The 14119-nt window shown below is 41.0% G+C and overlaps 1 protein-coding gene across 7 annotated transcripts in view; it reads left to right on the forward strand.

Moving 5' to 3' along the window:
- Positions 1-14119, forward strand: part of GAB3 (GRB2 associated binding protein 3) — a 117339-nt gene that overhangs the window by 22531 nt on the left and 80689 nt on the right. For 3 of the 7 annotated variants that reach the window (XM_037025023.2, XM_037025024.2, XM_037025025.2), the window contains exon 1: positions 5182-5399. The exons of 3 other annotated variants lie outside the window; for them this stretch is intronic. In XM_037025023.2, coding sequence (XP_036880918.2) covers positions 5328-5399 — 72 coding nt within the window. In that variant the 5' untranslated portion in view covers positions 5182-5327. Of the gene's footprint in view, positions 1-5181; positions 5400-14119 lie in introns of those variants that run through there. One more of the 7 variants, XM_037025026.2, reaches the window with a different exon arrangement.

The raw sequence follows: 14119 nt of genomic DNA on the forward strand, positions 1-14119 counted from the left end.
TTGTTCTTTGGTAGTTTTTTGATTACCAATTTAATTTCGTTGCTGGTAATTGGTCTGTTCAGATTTTCTGTTTCTTACAACAAAAAGGTTGTATTTTTCTAGAAAGTTGTCCATTTCTTCTAGGTTATCTAGTTCATTAGGATATAATTTTTCAAAGTATTCTCTAATAATTCTTTGTATTTCTGTGGTGTCTGTAGTGATTTTTCCATTCTCATTTCTGATTTTATTTATGTGTGTAGACTCTTTTTTTTCTTGATAAGTCTGGCTAGGGGTTTATCTATTTTGTTTATTTTCTTGAAGAACCAGCTCCTGCTTTCACTGATTCTTTCTATTGTTTTATTCTTCTCGATTTTATTTATTTTTGCTCTAATCTTTATTATGTCTCTCCTTCTACTGACTTTGGGCCTCATTTGTTCTTCTTTTTCTAGTTTTGTTAATTGTGAGTTTAGACTGTTCATTTGGGATTGTTCTTCTTTCCTGAGGTAAGCCTGTGTTGCAATATACTTTCCTCGTAGCATTGCCTTCGCTGCATCCCACAGATTTTGCAGTGTTGAATTATTGTTGTCATTTGTCTTCATATATTTCTTGATCTCTGTTTTTATTTGGTCATTGATTGGCAATTTCAAGCATGTTTTGAAGCTTCCATGTGTTTGTGGGATTTTTAGTTTTCTCTGCATAATTAATTTCTAGTTCCATACCTTTGTGGTCTGAGAAGCTGTTTAGTACAATTTCAATCTTTTTGAATTTACTGAGGCTGTTTTTGTGGCCTAGTATGTGATCTATTCTTGAAAATGTTCCATGTGTACTTGAGAAGAATGTGTATTCTGCTCTTTTTGGGTGGAGAGTTCTGTAGATGTCTGTTAGGTCCCTCTGTTCTAGTGTGTTGTTCAATGCCTCCGTGTCCTTACTTATTTTCTGTCTGGTTGATCTGTCCTTCAGAGTGAGTGGAGTGTGTTGAAGTCTCCTAGAATGAATGTATTGCATTCTATTTCCCTTTTAATTGTGTTAGTATTTGTTTCACATGTGTAGAAGTTGCCGTGTTGGGTGCCTAGATATTTATAATGGTTATATCTCCTTGTTGGATTGACCCTTTTATTGTTATGTAATGTCCTTCTTTGTCTCTTGTGACTTTCTTTGTTTTGAAGTCTATTTTGTCTGATATAAGTACTACAACTCCTGGGTTTTTTTTACCTATTAGTTGCATGAGATATCTTTTTCCATCCCTTCCCTTTTAGTCTGTGTATTTCTTTGGGTTTGAAGTGAGTCTCTTGTGGGCAGTATATGGTTGGGTCTTTTTTTGTGTGTCCATTCAGTAACTCTATGTCTTTTGATTGATGCATTCAGACCATTTACATTTAAGGTGATTATCAATAGGTATGTACTTATTTCCGTTGCATGTTTTAGATTCATGGTTACCAAAGGTTCAAAGGTAACTTCCTTACTGTCTAAGAGTATTAACTTAACTCACTTAGTATGCTATTACAAACACAATCTAATGGTTCTTTTTTTCCTTCTTCATTCTGTATAAACTAGGTATCATATTTTCTGTACTCTATCTGTCTCTTGAGTGACTTTGGGGGTGGTTGATTTGATTTTGTATCTGCTTAGTAATTAATTGCTCTACTTTATTTACTGTGGTTTATTTCCTCTGGTGATAGCCATTTAGCCTTAGGAATACTTCCATCTATAGCAGTTCCTCCAAAATACACTGTGGAGATGGTTTGTGGGAGGTAAATTCTCTCAGTTTTTGCCTATCTGGAAATTGTTTAATCCATCCTTTAAATTTAAGTGATAACATTGCCAGGTCGAGTTTTCTTGGTTAGAGGCCATTCTGCTTCATTGCATTAAATATATCATGCCACTCCCTTCTGGCCTGTAAGGTTTCTGCTGAGAAGTCTGATGATAGCCTGATGGGTTTTCCTTTGTATGTGATCTTTTTTCTCTCCCTGGCTGCTTTTAATAGTCTGTCCTTATCCTTGACCTTTACCATTCTAATTATTATATGTCTTGGTGTTGTCCTCCTTGGGTCCCTTGTGTTGGGAGATGTATGCACCTCCATGGCCTGAGAGACTATCATCTCCTTCCCCAGAACTGGGGAAGTTTTCAGCAATTACCTCCTCAGTGACACTTTCTATTCCTTTTTCTCTCTCTTCTTCTTCTGGTACCCCTATTGTTGGGGATGGTTGAAACCTAAAGGGAACTGGGAGAGGACAGCTGAGGGACTGGGGTGAAATAACGGTCAAGGGATAAGGGAATTCACAAGTCCCAGTTGTTGAGTCTGAGTGTGCTGAGATAGGACCTATCCTGAGGTCAGAATATGCTTGTTTTGCAAAAAAGTATGTCAATACTCAGTCACATGCTTCTTGATCCCTGGTTAACCTGCCCTTCCTGAGTGTGTATAAAAAGAGGAAAATAAAAGCTATATGTTATGTTCCAGCTTGACTGGGCATCCTCTCAGAGTGATTTGTACATTTATTCAGCTCCGCGCCTCCCCTTCGGGACTGTTTGACTTCAACGGCAGGCACCGTCACCCTATAATGCAAATATTGTTCCATTTGGATTGGTCACACAGTTCTCTCAGTATTCTTTCATTCTTAGAGGTCCTTTTTTTCTCTCTGTGCCTCAGCTTTTTTTTATTCCTCTTCTCTGGTTTCTATTTAATTTATCATCTCCTCCACTGTGTCCAATCTGCTTTTAATACCCTCCATTGTGTTTCTCAACAATTGGATCTCTGTCCTAAATTCATTCCTGAGTTCTTGAATATTTTTCTGTACCTCCAGGAGCATGTTTATGACTTTTATTTTGAGATCTCTTTCAGGAAGATTGATTAGTTCAGTATCACTCGAGCCTTTTTCTGGTGTTGTTAAGATTTTGGTTTGAACCACGTTCCTTTGATGTTTCATATTTGTATGTGGCGCCCTCTAGTGCCCAGAAGCTCTACTGTTTGGAGCTGCTGAGCCCCTGGAGTGATGTCAGAGTCGCAGGGAAGTGGTGCTGGTGCCTGGGGGTAGGCAAGAGCTTTTTCCTTCTTCCTGGCTGCTATGCCTGTCTCCACTGCCAGAACCAGTGGGCCAAACACACAGGTGTAAGCCTCTATGCTTTGTGTCTGTAGCTGCTGTAGGCGGGGCTTCCCTGTGGCTGGCCTGATGCCAGGGCAGGGTTTGCCGGTTTGTGAGCCAGGTGCGGGCTGGCTGGGAGGAAGGCACAGCAGGCTGCATATCACGGTGGGGGGCCTTGGAGCTGTGTAGCCAACCAGGGGGATGGAGTACCTCAAGATAGTTTAAGCTCCCAACCTGCTGGGCAGTGTGCACCCGGACAATTTTGTCTACCTGTCCTTTCTCCTGAGCAGTAAGCTCTGTGCAATCTTGCCCCTTTAGCAGCCCTCTCGCTGTTAGGAAGTCTCTCAGACTGCCCATGCAGAGCAGCTGGATATGGATCCCTGTTTTCCACAAGCAGCTGGAATCTCAGTCTCTCCAAGTATTCTGCCTCTGTCTTAGCTTTCCAACCCCACTAATCACCAGAGCACCATGCAATGTAGGTTCATGCTCCCAGAGCAGATCTCCAGGGCTAGGTTTTCAGCAGTCCCAGCCTTCCACTCCCTCCCTGTTCCGTTTCTCTTCTGCTGGTCAGCCAGGGTGGGGGAAGGGCTTGGGTCCCACTGCATCATGGCTTTGGTACGTTACCCTGTTTCGTGAGGTCTGCTCTTTTCTCCAGGTGTATGCAGTCTGGCACTGCCTTCTTTCCTGTTGCTCTTTCAGAATCAGTCATATTAATTATATTTTCGTATTATATGTGGTTTTACAAGGAGGTCTCTGTCTCACCTCTCATGCTGCCCGCCATCTTTAATCTCTCTCTTTTCTCTGTATTTTATACATGTCAAATAAAGGCTGAAAGAGGTTAGCTTTATAATGTTTTTTCTTTAGGTTAGAGGATGTTGAGCTGGAGTGGTGTCTGAATTAGAAGAGGAGTGACTATCCCCTAGAGATGGCTCAAATGAGTGGTGCAACTTTTGGTCTCCTGTTTTAAGGAATGGTTTTCAGTTTGCAGGAGGGAGAGCAGCTTTATTGTGGTGGGAAGAAGCTGTTACTGCTATAGTAAGTTTCTTTTGTGCACAGGCTGTGTGTGGATATTGAACAGGTAGAGGGGGCGTACTGTGCTGGATATGTGGTGTCTCTTTCAACTTGTAGTTCATTGTATTTGGAAAGGTGGGAATGTTAAACAAGATAATTCACATTGCCTCTGGAATCTTGATTTCTAGATGCAAATTAAGTTGGATTAGTTGGACAACAAATGAACCCTGTCATACAAAAGAGTAATTTCCGTGGAAATTTTGGATGTAAGGTAGCAAGCAGGCTGACAAGTATCTTTGCCCGTCACAGAAATGATGCGACATTTGTTTCTTCCAAGTGGAAATTCCCAGTGAGAGACATCACACCGAGAGTTGACCAGAGAGCAGCAAGCCTCCCACGGATTAGCATCCTGGGTGCTGCCCCTAACTTTATACATCAGTGCTTTCCTGTGTTCAGAGTGTGTTCGCAAAGGGCAGAGGGTGGGGCTTCGAAAGATGGCGCAGAGGGTCCTGGCCCCTGTCTGCTGATTCCCTAGCTGTGTGGTTCCCGTTTCTGAAAGTTTTACTCAGGTGCCTGAGCTAGTGATAAGGCCCTTTTTGAGAGGGGGGTTTGTGCGGATCCCGTGAGATCACGCCAGGCAAGTGCTTAGCATAATAAGGGGCACTGAAGGGGAGCTCAGCGGACGTTCGGCGTGCCTCGTTACTGCACGCGGACCTGCAACTGAGTGTGAGACCCGTCTTTTAAGACCTCAGCGTCCAGGAGAACGCCCACAGCATGTGTACGTCTCCACCTTTCAAATTCGGCCGGTTCGGGTTCCGGAGGACGTTCCAACAGTTTTGCAGCCGCGCTTATCGCCGGAGACAATGGTCTTGGGGGAGTGGCCGAGAGCGCCCTTCCTCCGCCGGCGGCTGAGTGCGGCGGCCAAGTCCGAGGGAGCTGCCCCGCCTCCTCCCCGCTGTCCCGCTCGCAGGTGCGGGGCCTCGGCTTGGCTGCGGGGGCTCGGAGGCCGGGGAGCAGCCCTGCTGCTCTGACTCGAAGGGGCTTCCCGGGCCCCGCCACCCGCCTCTCGCGCCGGCTCGGCCGCGGGCGGTGGCGCCCGTCCACCCAGGGGGCCGCGGCGGCCGGAGGCGGGGGTCTCGCGGCCGCTCGGGGCGGCGCTGGGCGGGCGGCGCTGGGCCCGCCCCGCCGGCATCCCCGGCCCGACTTCCTCCTGCCTCGGCCGGCCCAGCTGGAGGAAGCGGCGGTGGCGGCGCGACCATGAGCGCGGGCGACGCGGTGTGCACAGGCTGGCTCGTCAAGTCGCCCCCCGAGAGGAAGCTGCAGCGCTACGTGAGTACCGCCCGCGCCCCTCGGGGACCCGCGCGCCGGAGCCTTGGCTGCTGGCGGGGTTGACAGCCGGGACGAAATCGCTCCGTCGAGCCCGCTCGCCGCTGTGCGCAGCAGCCGGCCGGGACCCAGGGGCCCTGCCCCGCCGCTGGCCCTCGAGGTGCAAGAGCGGCCAGGAAGACGTGGCGAAAGCGGGGCTGGCCCAGAGCCCCGTGCCTGGCGAGGAGGGCAGGGCAGGGCAGCGCAGGGGAGAGGGCAGGGGGCCGCGGGACGGGGCCTGCCCGGAACAGGCGGGCAGGGAGGCTCCAGCACTGCCCTGGGTCCGCCAGGAGTACTCTCTCGTGTGCCTGTCATTGGACAGTGCAGTCTGGAGCCTTCCACAGACTGCACCTTGTTTCTCCTGGTGTCGCTTCTCAGCTTTTACCTTATGCCGACACCGTCAGGAACGAAGGACTTGTGCCAGTGTGAACTAAGGGACGCTGGGAAGCGCGCATCTGCCTGCACGACCCATTACCCTGGGAAATGTACTACCAACAGCTCAAATGTTTCTGAGCTCCATCAGTCCCCTCAGGATCGGGTCTTAAAACATTCCGCCCAAAGACCTGGTAGTTACAGAGAGTTCCGCAGACGTTAAGAATAGTCACTCCAGCCCTCAGGGAGTTAGTTGCATATAAATAGATAGTAGGGCTTGATTTTTTTAGGCTGGGAGTAGCTTGATGGATCCACGTTGTTCTTAATTCCTGATTTCTCGGCAAACGCTGAGCACAAGGGTAGGAAAAGAAAGGCACCCACGTGGGCCCCGCTACAGAACAGCCCACCCCCAAAGGGCGGTGCTCTTGGGGAGAGCATGCTCCCAAACTGCTGTGCACCTCTAGGCCAAAGTTCACCACTGTTTCTGTTCCCACATTTATGAGGCACATTCTGCGTGAAAGTGGAGAAGGTGGGATAGTAAGAAGACTTTACTTCCACAATGTGTAAGTACTTTCACATGATGGGACAGGAGCTTTTCCTGACCATACAGATACTCAGGGCCCCTTTCCCCATTTACTCTGGACTACGCAGGATCACTCTCATAGGACTCTCTGGGAAGATTTTTGTTTGTTCTGGTGAGCAACATTTTACATGCACATTATGCTACTTACCATGGAGGTGTCAGAGGTCTATACATAGTGACAATTTTCAGAGTAACTGCCAGTGTGTCCCTTCATCATTTTTTTTTGAGTCCCCAAGTCCGTAAACACAAGGTACAATGAAGTGCTTTGAAGACGTCTTGATACTCAAAGGAGGTGAGGGAAAAAAACCCACTCGCCATGATCTGCACGGGTGGGTAAGGGTTTGTTTCACAGGGGTACTTCCGAGGACAGTGCAAAGTGGCTTTCCTTGTTGCCCTGTGGAATGTGAGACATTTTCAGGGTTCACCAGATATTTGCAGAGTGGCACTCACTTTTCAGTAGATAACTCAGAAAGATGGTGCATCTGGAGGGCAAAGTTTGTGGCAGATTTTTTTCCCAATCCTGTTTTGTTTCTTGTTCCGACCACACTGGTTTAGTAAAGTTTTTAGCACTTCATCAACCTTGAAAAGGCATGGGTGTTATATACCTATTACCATACATGGTTCATTCTTTTTTGGTGACAGGAAAGTGTGGCAAGTGTGAACTTTGCACTAACACGTGTGTAGGACGTGCAATGGTACAGTGGTGATGACAGCAGTTGAAGAGACAAGAGTACCTAGATATCATCTTGCCAACACTCCAAGACATAAACCTTGAACTTTTAGTCCATGGTTGGTTGGGAACTTTTTCTGAGGGTCATAGTCATTGAGACAGTCAATGCTCCTGTTGAAAGGTGTTGAAACACACGACAAAAACTCCGTTTCTTCTCATTTCTAAGTTCTGCAGGAATCCTTTGGTGCCACTAGATGGCAACCACATGTCGGTTCAATGGGGCACGAACCTTAAACACAGTTCTTGGCAGGAAGTTTTTCCTTCTGCCCTTTAAATTGAGCGCCAATTCTGACCCAGGCTTTGAGTCACGGGGCTAGATAGACAGACAAGACTTAATCCCTGTCCTTTTGAAGTCCATGGTCTAACGTTTGTAGTGTGAGATGTTACAGGGCAGTAATCATTTGTTAGCACTGCCAGGCCAACTAGCAACACTCCATTGTTTGTTATTAGATTACAAATGGAAGCTGAATCTGGTTTTAGGGTAAATATTTCAGTCCAAGGTAAGCTTGTGCTTCATCCTCCTGAGTCCATGAGCCAAGGCAAGAAGAAAGTTATTTTTATGATTGCTCTTGTAAAAGGTAGTTGATTGCTTTCTTTTGTAATTGTTGTTTCACAAATAATATAGTGGTATATTCTTGTAAAAAATGAAATGATCTAGGAATGAATAGAATAAAAAGTGAAAGGCCCCCTTTAACTCTCCCCCACATCTAACCCTTTCTGTGTACCCCTCCTCCCTGCACTTCCCTTCCTACAGATAACTGTTGTTACCATTTTGGTGAGTATCATTCTAGAAAAATTTCTACTGAAGATAAAGTTGTGTTTTTGCACAAATGAGAACATACTGTACAAATTGTCCTGTGATTTGCTTTCAAAAACTAAAATCAAAAAAACAGGATTTGTAACAATCCTGGACATCTTTCCAGGTTAGTATATACAGACTTCATTCTTTTAAGCCATTGCCTAATATTCCTTGTAACAGATGTAACACTTTAACAATTTCTCTGTTGAGCATTTGTGTTGCTTTTATTTTCTCTGTTTTAAAGAATGCTGTAACAGCAGTAATAATAAAATTATAAATAATAATTCACATTTATTGAATGGTTGTATGTGCCAGGCACTAAACTAAGGACTTGACTTGTTCATTTAGTCTTCAAAATGACACTAAGAGTCAGGTACTGTTTTCATCTCTGGATGCAAGTTGGATATATAATTTGCAAATATTTTCTACTAGGCTATAGTTTGACTTTTCATTCTCTTTTACAGTATCATTGTGGAACAAAAATTTTAATATTTTGATTAAATCCAATTCATCAATTTTTCTTTTATGGATCATGCTTTTAGTGTCAAATCTAAGAACTCTTCACCTAATCCTCAATCTTGAAGATTTTCTCTCCTGTTTTTTTTTCTAAAGGTTTTATAGTTTTACATTTTATATTTAGATCAGTGATCTATTTGAGTTAAATTTTGTAAAAGGTGTGAGGTTATGCTGTGGTTCATGGTCTTGCAAACTGATTCCATTTGTTCCAGTACCATAGATTGTCCTTACTGAATTACTTTTGCAACTTTGTTAAAAATCGATTGGTCATATTTATATAGGTCTATTTCTGTGTTCTCTAGTCTCTTCCATTGATACTTGTTCATCTTTATGCTAATAGCATGCTGTTTTGATAGCAATAGCTTTATAACAATTCTTGAAATTAGGCAGTTTTAGCCTCCAAATTTGTTTTTCTTTTCAGAGTTGTTTCTTTTCAGGCTATTCTAGGTCCTTTGCCTATCCATATCAGTTTTAGAATTAGTTTGTCAATGTACTTTTGCACATTAACCTTGCATCCTGCAATCTTGCTAAACTCACATATTTGTTCTAGTAGTCTTGTTTCTAGTTAGAACCAGCTGTACTATCAATGTTACATAGAAATGATGAGAGCAGACGTCCTAGACTTTTTCCTGATACTAGGGGAAAAACATTTCGTCTTTCACCTTTTAAGTATGTTAGCTGTAGGCTTTTTGTGACAGTGCCTTTTATCAAGTCAAGGAAGTACACTTGTATTGCTACTTTGCTGAGATTTTTTTTTTGTGAACTGGATTTTGTTAAATGCCTTTCCTGAGTCTATAAAAGTAATAGTATGCTTTTTCTTTTTTTGTCTGTGACTCTGGTAAATTATTCTGATTGATTTTTGCATGTTAAGCCAGCCTTGAATTCCTGGCATAAACTTCACTTGGTTGTGATATTTCATCCTTTTCATATATTGCTGGATTTAATTGCTAATATCTTGCTAAGGATATTTGTGTCCTTGTCCGTGAGTGATATTGGTCTATGATTTTCCTTTTTTGTACTGTTGTCTTTGTCTGATATTTTGATATTAACATAATGCTAGCCTCATAAAATGAATTAGGAAGTATTCCCCCCTCTTCTATTTTCTGAAAGATATACTATAGAACTGGTATTCCTTCCTCCCTAAATGTTTGGCAAAATTCACTGTTGAAGCCATCTGGTCCTGGACTTCTTTCTGTGGGATGGTTAAGTACAAATTCTATTTCTTTAACAGAAATAGGGCTATTCAGGTTATGCATGTCTTCTTGAATGAACTTTGGCAGTTGATGTTTTTCAATTATTTTCTCTTCTCTATTTCATCCAAGTTCTTGAATTTATTGCCATAAATTTGTTCATTATATTCCTATTATCCTTTTAATGTCTGTAGGATCTGTAGTCATATTCCTTTTTCATTTATGATTTTGTAATTTATTTTATCTCTATTTTTTCCTGATTAGACTGGCTAGAGTATTATCAGTTTTACTGATATTTTCTATGAGCGTGCCTTTGGTGTCATTGGTTTTCTCTATTGTTTTTTTGCTGTCAATTTCATTGACTTATCCTCTTATCTTTACTATTTATTTTCCTCTGATTGCTTTGGGTTTAGTTTTATTTCTTCTTTATCTAGTTTCTTAAGGCAGAAGCTTAATTATTTATTTGAGATCTTAATATTTTCTAATATAAGCATTTAATGCTGTAAACTTCCCTCTAAGCATTGCTTTAGGTGCATGCCACAAAGCTTGATATGCTGTGTTTCACTTTCACTCATTTCAAAATATTCCTTAATAGCCCACTGAGATTCCTTCTTTGATCCAAGGATTGTTTAGAAGTTTTTCCAAATAGTGGAGAATTTTCTAGATACCATTCTATATTTTTCTAGTTAAATTCCATTATGGTCTAACAGCAAACTCTGTATGAGTTCTGTTCTTTAAAATTTGTTGAGTTTATATTATGGCCCACCAAGTAGTTTCATTTGGTGAATATTACATCTGCACTTGAAAAAAAACATGTATTATTTTCTTGTTGGGTAGAGTTTTCTGTAAATGCAAATGAGGTCATGTTGGTTGATAGTGTTCTTCAGTTCTTTTATATCCTTACTATTTTTCTGCTTACTTTTACTATTAATTATTGAGAGAGGAGTGTGAAAGTTTCCGTCTGTAACTGAATTTGTCTGTTTCTCCTTTTGGTTCTATTTCTTTTTGCTTTGTGTATTTTGATGCTCTACTGTTAATTGGATGCATTTAGAATTATGTTTTCTTGGAGAATGGACTCATTTTTCATTATTTAATGTTTCTCTTTATTCCTGATGCTATTCCTTGTTCTGAAGTCTACTTTTTCTTATATAACTACCCCAGGTTTTTTTGGACATGTGTTTGCATGGGATCTTTTTCCATTCTTTTCTTTACTTCTAACCTGTCTGTGTCTATATTTAACATGAATTTCTTATATGCACCAGATAGTTGGGTCTTGCTTTTTTATGCAGTCCTGTGCTCTTTAGTTGGTATATGTAGTTCATTCACATAAAATGTGGTCACTAAAATGTTTGGATTAAAGTCTACAGTATTGCTTGCTGTTTTCTGTTTGTCCTATCTATTCTTTGTTTCTTCTGTCTTCTGTTTCTGCCTTCCCTTGGGTTAACTGAACCTTTTTTATTCCATTTTATCCCCACTATTAACTTATCAATGATAACTTTTTAGGGGCATTATGATTAGCACACATAATGTGGGGGGGAGCATGAGGAAGGCAGTATAACAGAGAAGACAAAAAGTGATTCTACAGCATCTTACTACGCTGATGTACGGTGACTATAATGGGGTATGTGGTGGGGACTTGATAATGGGGGGAATCTAGTAACCACAATGTTGCTCATGTAAGTGTATATTAATGATACCAAACAAATAAAAAATAAATAAATAAAACAAAATTAATTAATTGATTAAAAATAACTTTAAATTTTAGTAGTTGCCCTAGGGTATAAAATATACATCTTTAATTAATTAGTTTTCCTTTAAATAAATAATATACCACTTCATGAGCCTTATAGCAGTATATTCACAATTCTGCACTTATGTTCTCTGTGCTATTGTTGTCATTGCATTTTATTCTGACATAAGCTGTAAATACATGATATGTTGTTAATAAATTTAGACCAGTTATTTTATTATTATTTTATTTATTATATATTTTATTATTTTATTTTTATTTTTTTATTTTGGTATCATTAATCTATAATTACATGAAGAACATTATGTTTACTAGGCTCCCCCCTTCACCAAGTCCCCCGCACATACCCCTTCACAGTCAACAACCAGTTATCTTTTCAAGCAGTTAAAACAAAGGAGAAAAATTCAAGTTTATTTGCCTTTATTTATTCCACATCTGTCTAGCACTCTTCATTTCTTTGTGGTGATTCAAGTTTCTGTCTGGTGTCATATTCCTTCTGCCTGAAGATATTCCTTTAACATTTTATGTAGTTTATATCTGCTGGCAATGGATTCTCTCAGTTGCGTTTGTCTGAAATGTTTATTCTCCTTCATATTTGAAAAATATTTTCACTGAAATTCTGGGTTCACGATTTTTTTTCTTTCAACACCTTAAAGATGTCTCTCCTCTGTCTGTCTTCTGTCTTCAGATTCTTCTAGTGATAACTTCTATTTAGGGTAGAAGCTGCTTGCCAGAGCTGCCTTCTCTTAGTGTCTGCATGACATTGAACTTTAGATTTTGTATTTTCAGTCTACCATCTTGCTGATTGTCTCATTTATTCTTTTTTTCATTTTTCTTCTTATTTACCCTGTTTTGGATTAATTAATTTTTTACAAAATTCCATTTTTATCTTCTTTGTTGGCTATGCCTCTGTGTTTTTTAACAGTGGTTGCTTTAGGGGTTTAGTTTGTATCTCTAACTGATCACAGTCTACCTTAAACTAATATATCATTTCCTGTATGGTAGAAGAAACTTACCATATACCATCTGTCAAACTTTGTGCTACTGTTGTCATGCATTTTATTTCTGTGTGAATAGTTGCTGCTTGAAATTGTCCCACAGCTCATTGATGCTGCACTTTTCTTATTCTTCAGTATTTTTTTCTCTGTTGTTGTGGGTGGTCTATTGCTTGGTCTTTCAAGTTCAGTGATTTTTTTATTCCATGTCTAAACTGCTGTTAATTCCATCCAATATATTTTTCATCTTTAGAAGTTCAGTTTGTGTCTTTGTTTTCTTTTGTGTCTCTCTTTAATACGCTGATGTTTTCCTCTACCTACTTGAGCATGTGGAATATATTTATAACTGTCTTACTGTCTTTGTCTACTGATGAAAAGTGCACCAACTTCTCTTCCACATTGGAGGGGATAGCATGCTTCAAATCATTGTGCCCTAGAAACTTTATTTATGGGCCAGGCTCCTGAAACTTGTAGAAAGAGCTTCATACTTTATGGTGTGCATTGTCTTACTAAACAAAGATATTCTTTACTTTGTACTCAACAGGTCTAATCAGCACGATGTCATTAATTTAGTGGGCCAGTGTGATGTTCTGTGAGACATTAAGGCAATCATTTTCTCTGTGGTCTACATTGTGGCAGAGAGCAGCAAACCTTTCATAGCTGTGAGGCAAGATTGTAAAGATGTACTGGTTGTTTCTGCTGATACTTGCAAGTTGACAGAGAGTTAAAAGCATCTGCCAGATCAATAGCTGAATACCAGATGCCAGGGCTGTGTTGATTTGATCTAGTGAAGAGACTGTCTAGAAGAGCAGCTGTAATTGGTATCAGCATTGGATTAAATTTATGATAATCCATTCTCTAAGATCCATCTACCTTATGCAGCAGCCAAACAGGCATGTTAAATGGGGATGTGGTTGGAATCACTGCCACTGCATCTTTCAAGTCTTTGATGGTGGCTAATCTCTGTGATTCCCCTATGTGTGCAGTATTGCTTTTGAATTACTGTAACGGTCATGAGTGTGGGGCGTTCCAGTGACTTTGGCCATTCCTACCATCACATTCATCACTCTGGACCAGAACGCTCATGTGGGGTTTGATTGGTTGCCAGGGATGTCTGTCCCAATTACACATTCAAGAACTGGATAAATGGCCATAGACCTACTGGGCCCACTCTGTGATGGAGTTAAGTTAAAACTGCATTTATCAACTAGCCTCCCTAAAATACTCTTTCAGGAGATCTAATGGAGATGGGTAAGTGAAGAGTCACACATGGGAACTCCACGAGACTTTTCTGTCTTTCTGTGCCTTTGTATTTGTCCTTTTATATAACGACAAGGAAATTCTGATATCTCAACCTCACTAAGTGTAACTATGTTTAGTCCATGTTTCAGTCGGGTAAACTTAGAACACTCTGAATGCTTGAACTAACACATTAAATGTAGAATTTCTGGTGAGTGCACCCATATCAGTATATTTAGCTTGATCCAGTATTTTATTCTGTCTTCCTTGGCCCAACATCCTTAGAACACATTTTCACACATTCTAATGGTTTTTAAAGACAGCTTTGTTGGGGCACACACAGACAGACACATACACACTCATGCAAGTAGCATTGGCACTGCTTTAGTGGCACTCCACAAATTCTTTTACATTCTGTTTTCATTTCTGTTCACTTCAAGGTATCTTCTAATTTCCCTTGTTATTTCTTCTGTGACCCATGTGTTAATGTCTGAATATATTTAATTTAAT

Source organism: Manis javanica, chromosome X (genome assembly GCF_040802235.1).
Source record: "Manis javanica isolate MJ-LG chromosome X, MJ_LKY, whole genome shotgun sequence".
In the NCBI taxonomy this organism is placed as follows: Eukaryota; Metazoa; Chordata; class Mammalia; order Pholidota; family Manidae; genus Manis; species Manis javanica.